At 44.5% G+C, this 18,974-nt stretch overlaps 1 protein-coding gene across 6 annotated transcripts in view; it reads right to left on the minus strand.

Annotated features, from left to right (window-relative positions):
* Window positions 1–18,974, minus strand: part of LOC147420774 (uncharacterized) — an 87,819-nt gene that overhangs the window by 58,385 nt on the left and 10,460 nt on the right. For all 6 annotated transcript variants that reach the window (XR_015186950.1, XR_015186951.1, XR_015186949.1 and 3 more), the window contains exons 3-4: window positions 2,178–2,244; window positions 1,525–1,579 (exon numbers count right to left, since the gene is read on the minus strand). Coding sequence is in view for 3 of the 6 variants with exons in the window: in XM_086504298.1 (XP_086360424.1) it covers window positions 1,525–1,579; window positions 2,178–2,244 (122 nt within the window). In the remaining 3 variants the exon portion in view is untranslated. The remainder of the gene's footprint in view (window positions 1–1,524; window positions 1,580–2,177; window positions 2,245–18,974) is intronic.

The raw sequence follows: 18,974 nt of genomic DNA on the forward strand, positions 1-18,974 counted from the left end.
AAGGTTTCTGCTCTGGGTAGCCACGTCATCACTTTGTGACACATAATTTGGCAAAAGGTCCAAGTTTGACACGCAAAAAGCACGAGGGTTGTTACAACCACTGCCTATTCCAGGTAAGCCATGGGAAAGTATTGCTATGGATTTTATCTTTGATCTTTCAAGAACATTGACAAGGAATAATGGTATATGGACCATTACTTGCAGGTTCAGCAAACAAGCCCATTTTATTCCAGTTAGGAAGAAGATGATCAAATGCCACGATTGTTCATGTACATTGTGTGTAAGTACCATGGAATGCCACAGCCAATTGTTAGTGATCGTGATCCTCGCATGACGAGCCTGTTTTGGAGAAGCTTGTTTGAAAGCATCAGCATTACGCTTAAAAGTTTTCATCCTCATTGCATCCGTAAACTGATGGACAATCAGAAGAGGCTAAAAATACTGCCTTAGATCTCCTTAAATGGTATGTGTCAAACAATAAGGGCAAGTGGGAACAATATTTACCCATGCTTGAGTTTGCATACAACAATACGGTGCATTCATCAACAGGCAAGGCATCTTTTGAAATTGTTGGTGGTGGCAAAAAAGTTCCTCCCACTTTGCACACAAAGAATAAGATTTTTGAAGCAGATCGATATGTAGAAAATACGGATGAAATGTATAGAAAAATTGAGCTTGCCTTGGAGAAGACTCGGGCAAAGTAAAAAAGGGTTGTTGATCGTCATCGACATGAACGTCACAGCCTACGCCAGATACTAGAGACTGAGACCAGCAACAGTTTGGCCTCTTTCTCCTTGAGATACAGCAGCACAGAGAGTCATTACTACACACCTTCCCCCCCCCACAAGGGATGGCAGACAGACACTGCTCACGAATTTCTTCGACAGGTCACTCCACGGAGAGGAGTTACCTTGCAGCAGACAAAGAGGATACAGGCCCATCAACGCCCAAGCGCTCATGGATACACAGCATCACGGCTAAACCATAGAGAGATCCAAAAGATCCAGATGCATTACTACAAATCTATTGAGGAGAGGCGAGCTCATGCCTTTGCGGATCCCGTTACCATACTCTATGGACCCTTCATACCATACCCACCCATGCAGCTCAATTATACTTTGCATATGGCATGATTGTACTACCCTCAGCACAATGAAGGGAAAGGAGAGGCTTTATCAATGTGGTTTTATCAAGCCCAAATGATCCTCTATGCTACAATGTGGTTTACTAATTGTCTTTCGTGTACTAATCAAGATGAGAGAGGATTGGAAAAGTAGTTCCGTTTTGCTTTGAATCAAGCTGCACCACACAAAATGCTTGTGATCATGTCAAACTCTATTCAAAAGTTGTTATTGATTGAAAAGTATCGAATGTATAGCTTGCTCAAATGATTCCTCTTACTAAAAGCAACGTTAAATTGGAGTCAAGCTCTGATTCGTAAATAGCTTACCAATTATAAATCCTCACCTACTTCTTCTTGTGGGCAAGACTTTTTATTGAGATACTGTTGTTTTAAGCACATACCTACAGAATTTGCTGAGCTCTCTGCATTGTAGTTTGCTACATGATGACAAACCAACTGCACAAGGTGGCAACAGCACATTAATTCATGTGTAAAACCAGCAAAATACTTTATTTATGTTACTATCTAACAGAAACTCATCCCTTCAGATACACATAGCTTTTTCATTGAACCAAAAAACTAGCAAACTCAGGGTGGTGATCACATTGAAAGGTCAAGAGAAATAGAACTTCTGAAATAAAACCTGCAGTTGGTGGTAAAGTAACTGGAATACTAGTGTTAAAAATGAACGCAATAGGTAGATGTGTCTATAATCACAAGGAAAGAGCACCTCAAATCACGATGAAACCAACACAAATCCACACGCCAATGGCTTAATGCAAGACAAAAAAAGATACAACATCAACACTTTGCTGATTGATCACCAGGGGTGTAGAAATCACTTTGACCCTCCTGACTTACTTGAAGTCAGTTGAATATTAGTACACCATGTAGGTTTGCAGGAATAAAAAAGGCCTCAAGAAAAAGCTAGCTGCCAATTCAGTGCCTACCCAAATAACTCGGGTAGCATTGTTTTATTCTAGACAGATATTCCATATGGTAAAGCTTAGCATTGCCTTAGCATGAACAAGGATGCATAAAGGCAGAAACCTACCTGATGCCCATAGATATTGAAATCCACCCATGTTTTTGCAGATCGACCTTCAGAAAGCCCCAAAATCCTGACAACCAAAGAAATATCTTACAATCGGACTAAACAATAAATTTCATGTCTATATGCTTTTTCTTCTTTTGTGGGAAAATGCTCATTTTCACTCTCAACGAGGTGTATGTATTTGGCATGGTCGTGTTCTCTAAGACGAGATTTTCCTTCATAGCTTGTTCCTAGAAGAACAAACTTAAATCCATAATTGCCTCATTGATATGCTACAAAATATTCTCTGTAGTTAATGTATTCGGACATACGTAATCAACAAGAGCTGACAAGATATATGATTTTGTGGATGGCTAACATGAGTTTATGACTCGCACTTTCTGTTTAAATAAGAAAGTCCAGCAGCAAACATTGAAAAAGAAACGGGGTTAAGTAAAAACAATAATCTGAGGACTATTGTTACTAATCACTCAGTACCTAGTCTTAAGACTAGACTGAGACTTAAACATGACTGATAAGAGCTTCGACATACTGCAAAAGACAAGATTGACTAAATAGATTGAAAGAGTGATTCAAGGGCTCCTTATATTGGAGACAAATAATTACAATAAAAGGATATATCCATCTATACACATGTCACGTGACACATCCAACCCTATGTGTCCGTGGACAAGCTACAGCATGATCAGGGTTCAGTTCAGCCAAGTCTAGAATAGGAAGTGATCTGGCACTTTTGTGAGTCTGTTCGCAGACCGTGCATGACCAGTCACTTAGATTAGATGCATATCCTCCGGTTGCACACAGCATGATCATAAGCATTCCCATCAGAATCCATCAAGGAAATTTTCCAGTGCATTAAACCTATTTTCCCTATTTTTGACATTTTTCACTTATTATTTTAAGTGACTTGTTGAAAAGTAGGTAGGGCAATTTTGCTAAGTTAATATATAAGCAATCCAGAGTTAGCACTTTCTGACAAAAGAGGTAGCAGGAGCACTCGCTCAACGGGAGACTTCTCAGTAGAACCCAAGAGGCCTAGCGTTTTCTGCATCAGCACGACAGCCCTAGCGTTTTTCATCTACAAGACCAGCCTTGGCGATTTGTGCACAGCAGATCAGCCCGGCGTCAGCACGACACAGCAGATCAGCCTAGCGTTTTGCATTTGCAGAACAACCGGCAACAACAGCAGATTTTCAGCCCTAGCGTTTTTGCATCTGCATCATACCCCAGCGTTCTTGTAGATCTCCACGAGGAACCTCAAAAAACACCAGCATTTTATGTTTTCAGCCTTTAGACACCGCAGAAGAACCCCCGAACCTCGCAGATCTCACCTTTCTGCAGCAGTTCCTCACCGCACGGTTAGTTTCCGCAAGGTTTATAGTTTCAGCCCGGAAAACGCAGATTTCAGCGCGTTATCGTTGCATCGTCGCCATCGACATCGTCACCGACATAGAGTCAAAATTCAGCAGATAGAAGATTTGCAGATTTCAGCCCTTAGAGTTTCCAGATTTCAGCTCGCCTCGTCGTCGACATCGTCGGCAAGTCCAACCATTGTAGAGATTTATGCAATCATAAGTTGACCGCTCTCGCCATAGAGAGTGGGCCCTTCGGAAGAGGGTTTTACAACGTCTCTAGTGTCGTATGCTCTTCTCTATCTCTCAGTCTCATACACTTTCACGCACAGTGTCCGTTCTCTTTGTTTGTGTTCATTGCACTCTCTCATTAAGAACGGAAGGCTCTTCCTTCCATAAGAACAAAAGGAACCTTGAGCACAGTTCGGAGCACTCATCTTGAGCAAAGCGTAAACATTCATTCCGCTGCACCTAACATTGGTATCAGAGCTTTGACAATGTTCTGTATCACTCAAGGAAAGAACCACAAGAATCACAAGAAATTTTTTTTTGTTTGTTGAGGTCGCACGAACCCAAGTTCGCTTGAGCGTGTCGATTCCTAATCGTGTTTTTGAAGAGTGACAGGAATCCCAAGAAAGAAGGGCTTGTCCAGCCTCCCCTTGTGTCTCTTTTCACTCATTGAGAGCGGACCGTGCACTTAGCATCCGGCCAATCGACATGAGGTGGGAAAAAGCAACCTTGGTGTGAGCGCAAGGCTGCCAAGGGGTGCGCTTGCAGAAAAGAGTAGAACTCGAGTGAAGAGAAGATCCTTCTCAAACACGGTTTGCAAGCAAAAGAAAACCTCAAGACCCGCAAGAACCTCAAGAACCCAAGACCCCCAAGAACCCAAGTTCTTCGTGAACTTAAGAACCCAAGACCACAAGAACCCACGACTTCAGAATGGTCATCACTCGAAGCCGAATGGATACTTCGCTTGGAGGTGATGAGCATGAGAGAGGCGAAGAAGAATTTTCCCCACCAGGAGGCTTTTCCGACCCTCCCCCTTTCCCATCTACGACAAGGATTGCACTAACTCCTATGGAGGCTTTCGAACGACAAGAGGATGATGGACAGGAAGTTAGAAAGCGAAGAAAGAATCGCAGCCATCGAGCGTAAGTACCAAGAAAGAATGGCAGTCATCGCCCGTGCGAGCGAGCAAGCCCGCTTGGAAGCCAAAGTAAGAAAAGCAAAAAGAGAAGAAGAAAGAAAGGCCGACTTGGAGCGTGAGCGTGAGCGAGCGCGCTTGGCGGCCGAACAGAGCGCTTGACACATGAAAGAGATGTTACGACTCTTTTCTCAAGTGCAGGCGCACTTTGCACACAAACCGGAAAAGGAGACTCTCTCAGTCTTTTCTTCTCCAAAGTATGATACACAAGATTTGCATGATTATGAGACGCATGATGAATTGAATGATAATGATTTGCATGATGATTTGAATGACAATGATAAGCATGATGATTTGGATGCCAATGATTTGCATAATGATTTGGATGACAATGACAAGCATGATGATTTGCATGAAGATGATGAGATTGTTCACAAGGATGATGTGTTAGTGGATGCTTTTTCTAGCGAAGCTAACCTCGTTGTAGATTCGATCAATCACGAAGAACCGATCTTGGCTTTCGAGTCGAGGTCCAAAGAACCCCCACAGGACGATTCGATCATTCAGGCAGAACCGATCTTGTCTCTCGAGCCTAGGTCCAAAGAACCCTCACAGGAAGTATTATGTGTTCGCATGATTAGTACGCACGCATTGTACGAGTGTTTCATTCGTGATCGTTTCCTGTATTTTCGTCAGCGTCTATATGTAATCCCTTTTATTAGGCATGACATATTGTACGTTGAGCACGTTTCACTCATGAATGAGCACAAATGTATGTGGATTGTTCATGAAAAGCTGAAAAGTATGCATTCAAGGACGTCACATTCCATGTCTCTTCCTTGGCATGACACAGTTGTAGCAAGAGCACATGAAAATACGAGCACCAAGCATGGGCATTTCCGTTGTGAATTGCTATAGTTGATTGCTTTAGATCAGAAGAGAAAGATTCGATCTCATTGTTTGCGTGTGTGTGGTGAATGGTTTGGCACTCCGTCTCTTTGTTCATCTACATTGCATGCACAGTCTTTGAGGAAGACGAGATTTTTTCCACTCACTTTACATGGAATAGGTATGTTCGTGGTTTTGTGTTGGAAATGCTTTCAAGAATTTTCAGCCATGGAGATTCTTGAAGAAGAAAGAAGCATGACTCTCGACGAAGTTGAAGCATTGAAGGAGCCACAAAAGACTTTGTGTCGCTTTCGGCGCGGCCCAAAGAAGAAGACTTTGCAGACCTTTATGAAGTTCAAGTACCGCACGACCCACACATCGGAGTGGGCCGATGAAGAGTCCCTTCCAGGATTCCGGATGCTATTGGCGATCTCCCTCGACGCCATACAGTTCGGTACCAATACCTCACTTTGAAAAGGAGGGGATGTCACGTGACACATCCAACCCTATGTGTCCGTGGACAAGCTACAGCATGATCATGGTTTAGTTCAGTCAAGTCAATCTAGAACAGGAAGTGACCTCGCACTTTTGTGAGTCTGTTCGCAGACTGTGCATGACCAATCACTTAGATTAAATGCATATCCTCCGATTGCACACAGCATGATTATAAGCATTCCCATCAGAATCCATTAGGCGAATTTTCCAGTGCATTAAACTTATTTTCCCTATTTTTGACATTTTTCACTTATTATTTTTAAGTGACTTGTTAAAAAGTAGGTAGGGCAATTTTGCTAAGTTAATATATAAGCAAATCAAAGTTAGCACTTTCTGGCAGAAGAGGCAGCAGGAGCACTCGCTCAACAAGCAACTTCTCAGCAGAACCCAAGAGGCCTAGCGTTTTCAGCATCAACAAGACAGCCCTAGCGTTTTTCATCTACAAGACCAGCCTTGGCGATTTGTGCACAGCAGATAAGCCCAGCATCAACACGACACAGCAGATCAGCCTAGCGTTTTGCATTTGCAGAACAACCGGCGACAGCAGCAAATTTTCAGCCCTAGCGTTTTTGCATCTGCATCATACCCCAACGTTTTTGTAGATCTCCGCGAAGAACCTCAAGAAACACCAGCGTTTTCAGTTTTCAGCCTTTAGACACCGCAAAAGAACCCCCGAACCTCGCAGATCTCACCTTTCTGCAGCAGTTCCTCGCCACACGGTCAGTTTCCGCAAGGTTTACAGTTTCAGCCCGGAAAACGCAGATTTCAGCGCGTCATCGTCGCATCGTCGCCATCGACATCGTCACCGACATAGAGTCAGAATTCAGCAGATAGAAGATTTGCAGATTTCAGGAGTTTCAGATTTCAGCCGTCTCGTCGTCGTCCTCATCGTCGCCATCGTCGGCAAGTCCAACCATTGTAGAGATTTATGCAATCATAAGTTGACCGCTCTCGCCATAGAGAATGGGGCCTTCGGAGGAGGGTTTTACAACGTCTCTGGTGTCGTATGCTCTTCTCTATCTCTTAGTCTCATACACTTTCACGCACAATGTCCGTTCTCTTTGTTTGTGTTCATTGCACTCTCATTAACGGAAGGCTCTTCCTTCCATAAGAACAAAAAGAACCTTGAGCACAGTTCGGAGCACTCATCTTGAGCAAAGCGCAAACATTCATTCCGCTGCACCTAACAACACAGTTGCATCCATTTGGCATATAGGCACAGCCATTCAATGTAGAGTTGCATCCATTGCATGAGGAGTCGTGTCCTCAAAAATTGTTGTCATATCTGCAATAACTGACAGCCAAATTAGTTTTGTAGTGACATGTCACGATCGTGAAGTTCCCTCCCATATAAGATGACAGCCTCGGTCAAACAAAATATTTATTGATGTTGGTAAATTTTGAATATTGTCATGAGGACGTGGCAACTGCTAATTACTGTCACGAGGACGTGGCAACTGCTAACCTTAGTTGTTGGTTTCTTTTCGATGATTTTTATTTAATTTTTGGGACCCTCTTTCTGAAGCTGCAAATGGCCGGACATTGTATGGCCAGTGTGAAACGGCCGACGGTCGAGAGTTCCACCCACAGACAGGAAGGCCTTTTGTCGCCACGAGCACTGGCATCCGAGGAGTAAACGAGTGTCTAGGCTCAGCTCAAAGTCATTTAGGCCCCCTCGCTATATTTATAAGTCGGTGGGCACTGGATACTATGAATTAATTCTAAAAAGGCAAATTGGACACACGGCGGCTCCAGAGCAGCTTTCCCAATCTGCACGAAGAGGGGGCGCCCCAAAATGAGGGGCTGATTTTTGTAAGTTGAGTGACTACACTGTGTGTGAGTAGTTGGTGCAAGTAATGAAGCTTTAATGGAAAGCTTGCCTTCTCCCTTGCTCTATGTAGCGCGATGATTTGCTCTCGTGCATCTCACATATGGTAATGCCCCACTAGTTGGGCTCCTCAGATGACCATGTACAGCTCTAGGGGTTTTATGCACGTTTGCCAAGGCAAGAGCCTTCTGTACAAGAATCGGATTAGCTAATTGCTAATCCCCCACAGGTACGCACAATTCCATCGTGAGGGTTGCGAAAACGAAGAGTTTTCTCGCGTGAAAACTCGTCCATTTCGAAGGGGAACTGTCCCATTGCGTGCGGGAGCACCTGAGACACGCGTAGGCGTGCTTGCTATACCCAAAACGATCCAAAACAGAGAATTACAGCCTGCTGTGTTTTTTTGCAGGTTTAGGGTTTCGCACCTAAACTGCACGGCAATGCCATGGGAGCCTTGGGATGTGTAAACAAGGATTTGGGCATCTGAAAGTGACAAAACAAGGAATTACAACACTCTGGAATTGACCTGCAGCTCACTGGAAAGCTTCCAAACCGCAAAGGGAAAGTGTCATTGACGTGTACTTTTGACCTACAAGGGTTTTGCGCCATTATGCTGGCGAAATTGGGACAAAAACCTGCAATTACAGCCATGGACAGGCTTGGGCACCTTAGTGAGAGTTAGGTGAAAGTGTTCGGTTTTTGCAATAAGAATAAAAATTTGCTTGCTGGTCGGAAAAACCAGCCGTACCAAAAGTGACCTACGGCACCCCAAACTAGCCTTGAGTGCACTGAAACCCTTGTTGCATGCCAGTATTACCATACATGGGTTTGGCATCATGCCTTGCATACACCCAAAGACTGTTCCTTGCATGTACTGCTGGTTTCCAAGCGCACAACCAACCATGCTCTGAAACACAGAATGTACCGTGGGTGGTGGAAATAACTAATGCATAGCCAAGAAATAGGTCTCCTATCCATTTAAACCAACATTTGGACTAGGAAAGGTGGCTGGCTGAACTGGTATAGCCTTTGGAATTGGCGTCCTAGCCACGTATTTGTGGACAGAGAAAGGTTGCCTTGGAGCCCCAACTGACTCCGGAACATGCGAGTGCTCCCTACCCTGTTGGGACGCATAAGGGACCTGGGCTTGAGCCTCAACGGGCTCTACTGCATGAGAAAGTTTCCTTGTTTGCTATGACACTAGTGGAGCTTGCAAAAATTCCATAAATCTAGGATTCTGCACCAATCGAGAGAACACATTCACAACAGCAACCAACTGTGTCCTGAACGCATCCTCGTCTAGTTGCCCACTCATAAATCCTTGACCTTGTGGAGCATTCACATCAACAAAAGGTACAGACAGTGGTCGCCAACCTCGAACGCTAGAGGAACAACCTGTCTGTCCTATAAGGGGGAACCGTCTTCTTTGGTGTCATTTATCCTGTCATCCATAGTGAAATTCCAAGTTCATGTGCTTTGTGTCTTCGCCCCAAACAAACCAAGGCTCACTTCTTGAGGAAAAAGCAATTTTGTCCCACAATAGAACCAAGAAACCGGCCCGTAGACTCGCTAAAGGGCAATAGACTTTAGCTCTCACCCGATCTTTACACTGTTATCTTTATGACACAAAGGAGCTTCACGAATAAACTTATGATTGGAATTCAACACTTCAAACAAACCATGGTTTGGTAGCTAGAGTGCCTCCAAGTAGACAGCGACACCTTGAAGGCCCCAAAGACTGGCACCCTTTCCGTATTTCTTTATTCTTATTGCAAACAAACGATCCGTACGCTTTCACCTAACTCTCACCAAGCTGTCCAAACCTGTTCTGACTGTAATTGCAGGTTTTTGACCCAATTTGGCAAGATAACGATGCCAAAACCCTTGTAGGTCAAAAGTACATGTCTACAACACTTTCCCTCGCATTCTGGAAGCTTTCCGATGAGCTGCAGGTCAATTTCAGCATGCTGTAATTCCCTGTTTTGTATTGTCCAGTGCCCAAAGCCCTGCCTAAGCATCCCAAGGCCTTCCCGAGGCTCCACTGGTGATCTCTTGCAGTTTGGGTGCAAAACCCTGAACCTGCAAAAAAACACAGCAAGCTGTAATTTTCTGATTTGGATCGTTTTGAGCGGAGAGAACACAGCTACGCGTGTCTCAAGTGCTCCTGCACGCAATGAAACAGTTCCCCTTTGAATCGAGTTTTCAACGAAAAAATTCTCCATTTTCACAATCCTTCGCAATGGAACTAAGCATACCTATGGGGGATTAGCAATTAGCTAATTTGGTTCCTGTATAGAAGGCTCTTGCCTTTGCAAACACGCATAAAACCCCCAGAACTGTACATGGTCATATGAGAAGCCCAACTAGAGGGGCATTACCATATGTGCAAATGGGAGAGAGATGCACGAGAGCAGATCATCGTGCTACATGAGACAATGGAGAAGGCAAGCTTTCGATTAAAGCTGTGATCACCTGCATTGAAACTGGCCCATGGGGCGGTAGGCTTTGGCTTTCACCCGAAATTCTTTACTTTACTTTAGACACACACAAACACACACACAGTACTTTGCAAAGGGGACTTGCGACGGGAATTAACACTTAAAGCACACACACGGCTCGGAAGCTAGAATGCTCCTAGCAGACACCGACAACCTGTAGGCCCCAAATTGGCACCCCTTTCGGTATTTCTTTATACTTTAAGAGGGTTGTCACGTGACACATCTAACCCTATGTGTACGTGGACAAGCTACAGAATGACCAGGGTTCAGTTCAGTCAAGTCAGTCTAGAATAGGAAGTGATCTGGCACTTTTGTGAGTTTGTTCGCAGACCGTGCATGACCAGTCACGTAGATTAGATGCATATCCTCCGGTTGCACACAGCATAATCATCAATATTCCCATCAGAATCCATCAGGGGAATTTTCCAATGCATTAAACCTATTTTCTCTATTTTTGACATTTTTTCACTTATTTATTAAGTGACTTTTGTTGGGAACTAGGTAGGGCAATTTTGCTAAGATAATATATAAGCAAACCAAAGCTAGCACTATATGGCAGAAGAAGAAGGAGAGCATCAGGCACTCAAGTGCAGTAGGCCCTCTGGAGACCCTTCTCAACAAGACGACCCTCACCATAGCCTGCCGTTTTCAATCCTAAAAAGCCAGCATTTTCAGCCCTAACAAACCAGCAATTTTGGATCCTTGAACCAGCACTTCAGCCCCAGAAGATAGCGTTTTGAAGCAGCAGATTTCAGCCAGCACCATGGTGATTTCAGCACCAACATACTAGCGTTTTTCAGCCTAACCAGCGTTTTTGTGCAGGCTGTCTGGCGTTTTCAGGCCACAAAAAGCAGCGTTTTTGCACAGCCCAGACCAGCGTTTTTGGTAGCAGCAGACAGCAGCTACTTCAGCGTTTGCACTGTCAAATCAGTGTTTTCCAACAAGGCAAATTCAGCAGACAGAAGAGCAGTAGATTCAGCAAGTCCCAAGCACAATAGATAGCATTGTTGCACATCAAGTCGCAATAGCAGATAGCCCTCATCCTCGTCGTCCACACCGTCGACATCGACCTAGCCATTAGATTTGCATCAGCCATTGTACCAGATTGTGCAATCAATAGTAGACCATTCTCGAGAGTAGGGCCCTTGGAGGAGGGTTTTACGTCTCTGGTGTCGTATTCTCTTCTCTCTCTATCTCTCAGTCTCATGCACCTTCACGCACAATGTCCATTCACTTTGTTTGTGTCCATTGCACTCTCTCATTAAGGAACGAAAGGCTCTCCCTTCCATAAGTAAAAGGAACCTTGAGCACAGTTCGGAGCACTCATCTTGAGCAAAGTTCAACATTCACTTCTGTTGCACCTTACATTGGTATCAGAGCTTCGGCAGTGTTCTGTATCACTTAAGGAAAGAACCACAAGAACCATAAAAAAAAATTTGCTTGTTGCGGTCGTACGTAACCCAAGTCCTCTTGGGCGTATTGATTCCTAATCGTGTTTTTGAAGCATGACAAGAATCCCAAGAAAGAAGGGCTTGTCCAGCCTCCCCTTGTGCTTCTTTTCACTCATTGAGAGCGGACCGTGCACTTAGCGGCCGGCCAATCGACGTAAGGTGGGAAAAAGCAACCTTGGTGTGAGTGCAAGGCCGCTAAGGGGTCCGCCCGCGGAAAAGAGCAGAACTCGGGTGAAGAGAAGATCCTTCTCTAACACAAATTGCAAGCGAAAGGAAGTTCCTCATGGACTTAAGAACCCTCAACTTCAGTGGATGGTCATCACTCGAAGCGGAATGGATACTTCGCTTGGAGGCGATGAGCATGAGAGAGGCGAAGAAGAATTTTCCCCACCCGGAGGTTTTTCTGACCCTCCCCCTTCCCCATCTACGCCAAGGATTGCACCAGATCCTATGGAGGCTTGGTGCAAGACGATGATGGACATGATGACAACGTGGCACGAAGCAAGAATGGCAGCCATGGAGCGTGAGCGCGAGCAATTACACTTGGAGGCCAAAGAATTTGATCGCAAGTACGCAGAAAGAAAAACAGAATTGGATCGCAAGCAAGTTATTGATTCTCCATCTCTCATTTCTAATGTGCAGGCGAAGATTGAAAAGATTCGGGAAAAGGAGACTCTCTCAATCTCTTCTTCTCCAAAGCATGACACACAGGATTTGCATGATGATTTGAATGACGAGCATGATAATTTGCATGATGATCAAGATGTGATTTCTCACAAGCATGATGATTTGCATGACGATCAAGATGTGATTTCTCACAAGCATGATGATTTAATGAAGATGATGTGATTGTTCACAAGGATAATGTGTTAGTTGATACTTTTTCTAGTGAAGCTAACCTCATTGCAGATTCGATCAATCACAAAGAACCGATCTTGGCTCTCGAGTCAAGGTCCAAAGAACCCCCTCAGGAAGAACCGATCTTGGCTCTCGAGCCTAGGTCCAAAGAACCGCCACAGGAAGTACTATGTGTTCAAATGATTAGTCAGCACGCATTGTACGAGTGTTTCATTCGTGATCGTTTCCTGTATTTTAGTCAGCGTCTTTATGAGATCCCTTTTGCTAGGCATGACATATTGTACGTTGAGCACGTTTCACTCATGAATGAGCACGGATATATGCGGATTATTCATGAAAAGCTAAAAAGTATGCATTCAAGGAAAGTCACATTCCATGTCTCTTCCTTGGCACGACACAATTGTAGAAAGAGCACAAGAAAGTATACGCACCAAGCATGGGCATTTCCATTGTGTTTTGCCACAGTTGATTGATTTAGATCATCACGACAAGATTCGATCTCATTGTTTGCATGTGTGTGGTGAACGGTTTGGCACTCGGTCTCTTTGTTCATCTACATTGTATGCACGGTCTTTGAGGAAGACAAGATTTTTTCCAGTCACTTTACATAGAATAGATATGTTCATGTTTTTGTGTTGAAAGAATTTTCAGCCATGGAGATGCTTGAAGAAGGAAGCAGCATGATCTAGACGAAGTTGAAGCATTGAAGGAGCCACAAAAGACTTTGTGTCGCTTTCGGCGCGGCCCAAAGAAGAAAGCGTTGTAGACCTTTATGAAATTCAAGTATCGCGCGACCCACACCTCAGAGTGGACCGGCGAAGAGTCCTTTCGAGGATTCCGGATGTTGTTGATGATCTCCCTCGATGCCATACAGTTCGGTACCTGTACCTCACTTTGAAAAGGAGGGGATGTCACGTGACACATCTAACGCTTCGTGTACGTGGACAAGCTACAGCATGACCAAGGTTCAGTTCACTCAAGTCAGTCTAGAATAGGAAGTGATCTGGCACTTTTGTGAGTCTGTTCGCAAACCGTGCATGACCAGTCACGTAGATTAGATGCATATCCTCCGGTTACACACAGCATGATCATCATTATTCCCATCAAAATCCATAAGAATCCATCAAGGGAATTTTCTAGTGTATTAAACCTATTTTCCCTATTTTTGACATTTTTTCACTTATTTATTAAGTGACTTTTGTTGGGAACTAGGTAGGGCAATTTTGCTAAGATAATATATAAGCAAACCAAAGCTAGCACTATCTGACAGAAGGAGAGCATCAGGCACTCAAGTGCAGTAGGCCCTCTGGAGACCCTTCTTAGCAAGACGACCCTCACCATAGCCTGGCGTTTTCAATCCTAAAAAGCCGGCGTTTTCAACCCTAAGAAGCCAGCGATTTTGGATCCTTGAACCAGCACTTCAATCCCAGAAGATGGCGTTTTGAAGCAGCAGATTTCAACCAGCACCATGGCGATTTCAGCACCAACATACTAGCGTTTCTCAGCCAGCCATAACCAGCATTTATGTGCATGCTGTCAAGCGTTTTCAGGCCACAGAAAACAACGTTTTTGTACAGCCCAGACCAGCGTTTTTGGTAGCAGCAAACAGCAGCTACTTCAGCGTTTGCACTGTCAAATCAGCGTTTTCCAACAAGGCCAATTCAGCAAACAGAAGAGCAGTAGATTCAGCAAGTCCCAAGCACGATAGATAGCATTGTTGCACATCAAGTCGCAATAGCAAATAGCCCTCATCCTCGTCGTCCACACCGTCGACATCGACCTAGCCGCATCAGCCATTGTACCAGATTGTGCAATCAATAGTAGACCATTCTCGAGAGTAGGGCCCTTGGAGGAGGGTTTTACGTCTCTGATGTCGTATTCTCTTCTCTCTCTATCTCTCAGTCTCATGCACCTTCACGCACAGTGTCCATTCACTTTGTTTGTGTCCATTGCACTCTCTCATTAAGGAACGGAAGGCTCTCCCTTCCATAAGTAAAAGGAACCTTGAGCACAGTTCGGAGCACTCATCTTGAGCAAAGTTCAACATTCACTTCCGCTGCACCTTATAAGGGTAAATTACAAAGTAGAGTCCTGGGAATTCTTTAACTGTATCCAGCTAGATACCACCTGTTTTGGTAAAATTTCGACAGCATAATAGTCCCAAAACTTGCCCGAAACCAATTCGCCTGCTGGAACTCACTTCCACTTCCACTGGCATAAACCCTCTGATTCCTGCCCAAAAACAGTAAATTCAGCACGTTGTATTTACTGGTTTTTGCCCTGTTTTCAGCCCTAAACAGTCCATGAACTGCCCTCTAGTAGTGGGGCACTATTCACAGGGGTTCTGGCGTCTGTATGGCTGAAAAACAGTCAAAATACAGCGCGGAAATCACACCTGTACGGTGAGGTTATCACCCTCACCGGTGTCTGCTTTTGGAGCAGCAATCAGCTACTCATGTTCCTGCTCAGGGAGGCTCTTGCCTCAGCAAAAACGCATGTAACCACACAGCTGTACTTGAGTCAAATGAAGAGGCCTCTTGTGGAGCATCACATTACTGCACGTAGGGCAAAGCGAGAGCAGTGTAGGGTGTGCAAGATATGACTTCTTGCACCACACTGTACATGAGAGGGAAAGCTTGCAGTCAATAGCTGTTAACTTGTGGCAAGCTGCAAATGAAGCTCCTCTCAGCTTAAAATCCAGCGCCCATATTTCTACAAGAGGAAAGTGCACCACATTGTGTCGCTTGGCACATTTACAAGTAACTTTTCGTTTCGGGGTTGCCGCTTAAAAATATCCCGACTCGTTGCCCAGTTGACTTTGCAGCAGAGTTCTAAAATGTTCCCCTTGTCATTCCAAAGGTAATGACGCGAACAGATTTCATGGCCCAAAATAGCAGTTCCCTAAGTTTTAGGAGATGCTTCCGTTGGGCTCCCACTGGTCTTCTGACCATCTATCCCCATTGGGACCACATCCAAAAATGCAATGTGGCCCAACTGTCGAGTACTTTCCTTTGATGACCCCACCCTGGCTTTGTGCCTTTATTGAGTTCATTTCCTAGTATCCACCAACTTGCAAAGTGCGACGGGGGGACCTACATGATCTTGAACTAAGCCTAGACATCATCTTACTATACGAATTCCAATGCCGACCAACTTCCCATCTGCGGGTGAAACTACCGTTCACATTGGCCATACAATGTCTGATCATTTGCAACTTCAAAAAGAGGGTCTCAAAAATAAAACAAAAATCATTGGAAAGAAACCAACAACTTAGGTTAGCAGTTGCCACGTCCTCCTGACATGGTTAACAGTTGCCACGTCCTCGTGACATACCCCCCTCTTGTTTTCGCAAACGTCCTCGATTGCATACCATAAATAAACGCCACTGATGATCTTGTGTTGTTATCACTCTTTCACCATCGCATGTATCCGCAAGAAAGGTCGTAACGCATAGATACAAATGAATTAATGAGGCCTGATCAAGAAGAATTTTTATAAAGCCAACCAGTATGACTTTCTGGAAGATAAAAGCAAGAAAGTCCGAGAGTTTAAGGAAGGTGGACACTCGATTAAATTTGATACTTTTTCAGGATACTCACATGCATACAACAATTTGACATCGCTTTCGCGGGAGAACGCTACTCAGAGCACTCCAAGATTCGGAGAGCTGCCTCTTACTTTAAGGGGAATGCTCGCACTTGGTGGTCCACGCTTCTTTTAAACAAGACTGCGCCAATTAAATGGCTGAAATTTAAGAAGCTTTTTATTTCTTCTTGGTTGACGCAAGAGTATGAACGAAATATACGAGTTGCTTGGAACCATCTTCGAATGACCAAGAAAGATACAATACAAGCTTACTGTGAGAGATTCTGAAGCTCTTTTCTACCCGCCTCTTCATTCAAGAAGATCTCGTTCAGAGAACAGATTGAGCGGTTTACCTTGGGTCTACCTACAGAGATCCGAGATCACTGCTTGGAACAGAAGTCAACTAGAGTTGATGAGTCATGCGAAGCGGGACTTTGCCATTCACTCTAGCAGTCTGACCTACCCCACAGATGAGGCCATGACACAACAAGCTGAATAGACACACTTCTAGGAATGAAAGTAGAAAGAAAAAGATCAACCCAGAGAAAAAGGATGCACGACCCAAGCTTACTCCTAAGGAGAGAGCTCGCTTCATCAGAGAGGGGAAGTGCTTTGGATGCATGGAACATGGACATATCTCCGCGAAGTGCCCTAAAAAGGCACCGAAAGAACAGAATGATAAGGACGACGACAGGCCTGAGAGTTCGAGGGCAGCTGAGGAACGTGGCAGAAAAGGCAGATAGAAAAGCAGAACTGGTACCACATGGCGTGGGACCTGCACCGGATCAAATGAATGAAAGTACAAACTTTGCCGCTTTTTGGGGTAAAGTGAAGGATCAAGAAGCTCGTTTGAAGGAGCCAAGGCCAACTTCTTTTCACTTGGAATTGGCGGCTCGATTTGGAATTACGCCCGACAGACTGACGCCACAGGCGGGGATAGTTCGACTGGCACCCGGACGGGATGTTGCCATTACACCGAGCATTGGCAAACTTCGTTTGCAATGATCATGGCACGCGAGTGATGTTCTACTCGGAATCCCTTGGTACCACAAGAACTACGCCGTGGTTGACTACCGGGCCGAGAAAGCGACTTTGACAAATGAAGGGCTCAGAGATTGTACTTGATGAACATCAGTTTCTTTACTCATTCTTTTGGGAGAGAACTGAACGATGGATAAAGGTTGAATATGTTTTGACCTGAACAAAAGAACGCCAAGATTTTTTTCTCCACACTCATGCCGATTGCTTTTTAGAGGGCATGAAGATCATACCATTGATATGATATCTGGAAGCACGTCACCGAACCGGCCACCTTACCGAGTGAGCCAAGTACAGAATCAAACGATTATGAACCAAGTGAAAGACCTCTTGGAAAAGGGTCTTGTCCAACCTAGTACTTCACCGTATTGCTCTCCACTGTTGTTGGATTTGAAGAAAGACGGATCTTGGAGAATGTGCATCGATTATAGAGCTCTCAACAAAATCACCATCAAGAACAGATTTCCGATTCCTGGGATCGATGATATACTCGATAAGTTACAGGGATCCTCATGCTTTAGCAGTATTGACCTAAAGAGTGGATATCATCAAATCCGAATCGCGCCGAGAGACGTCTACAAGACAGCCTTTCGAACTACTTTTGGGTTATTTGAGTTTTTGGTGATGCCTTTTGGCTTAACCAATGCTCTTGCGACATTTAACCGGATGATGGACAGGATTTTTTGAAAGTAAAGGCTATTTATTGACACTTTCTTTGACGACATTATTGTTTTCTCCAAGAATGAGGCAGAACACAGAGATCATCTGCTTCAGGTCTTTCAAGCATTACGAGATCACAAGTTAGTGATTAATGCAAAGAGAAGTGAATTTTTCCTACCAGAGATACACTTTTTGGGACATTGTCTCAGCAGCAGGAGTGCAAATGGATCCGGCCAAGATAGAGACTAACGTGATTGGCCCGATTTGAAGAATGTCCATGAAGTTAGAAGCTTCTTGGGACTGTGTTCGTACTACAGGCGGTTCATACGAAAGTTTGCAGAGGTTGCTTCCCCTTTGCATATCTTGACACAGAAAGGAGTCCCTTTCTCGTGGAGATCCACAGAGGTGACTGCCTTTCAGACATTGAAAGAGAAATTGACTATGGGACCAGTTTTGACTTTGCCGAGACTTGCAGAAGTCATTTGAAGTATATTGTGATGCTTGTGGTCATAGTCTGGGTGCGGTCTTAATGCAAGAAGGCCATGTCATTGCTTACGAGAGCCGTTTGTTCTCTAGGCCGGAGATGACAGCATAGATTTATGAGAAAGAGCTTTTGGCGGTTATCCATGCTCTTACTCAGTGGCGGCATTACCTGCTCGGAGCGGATTTTACTGTCTTTACAGACCATCAGAGTTTGCGCTACTTCTTGTCACAGAAGCAACTTTCGGAAAAGCAGATGCGGTGGGCGAACATTTTGTCACAGTTTCACTTCCAAATTGTCCATGTGCAGGGACAGAAGAATGTAGTGGCAGATGCTTTGTCTCGAAAGCCGTTGGTTCTGGCTATTTCCGCGATACATCATAGGAGCTTCGAGGATATGGTCGACCAGTATGCCACAGATACAGATTTTGCAGATATTTTCACACGGATACGGGATGGGGAGACAGTAGCAGGATACTCCATTCGAGAAGGCTACTTGATGAGAAAAACCATGTTGTGT

Source organism: Adiantum capillus-veneris, chromosome 28, assembly GCF_014529385.1.
Source record: "Adiantum capillus-veneris isolate H3 chromosome 28, ASM1452938v2, whole genome shotgun sequence".
Lineage (NCBI taxonomy): Eukaryota > Viridiplantae > Streptophyta > Polypodiopsida > Polypodiales > Pteridaceae > Adiantum > Adiantum capillus-veneris.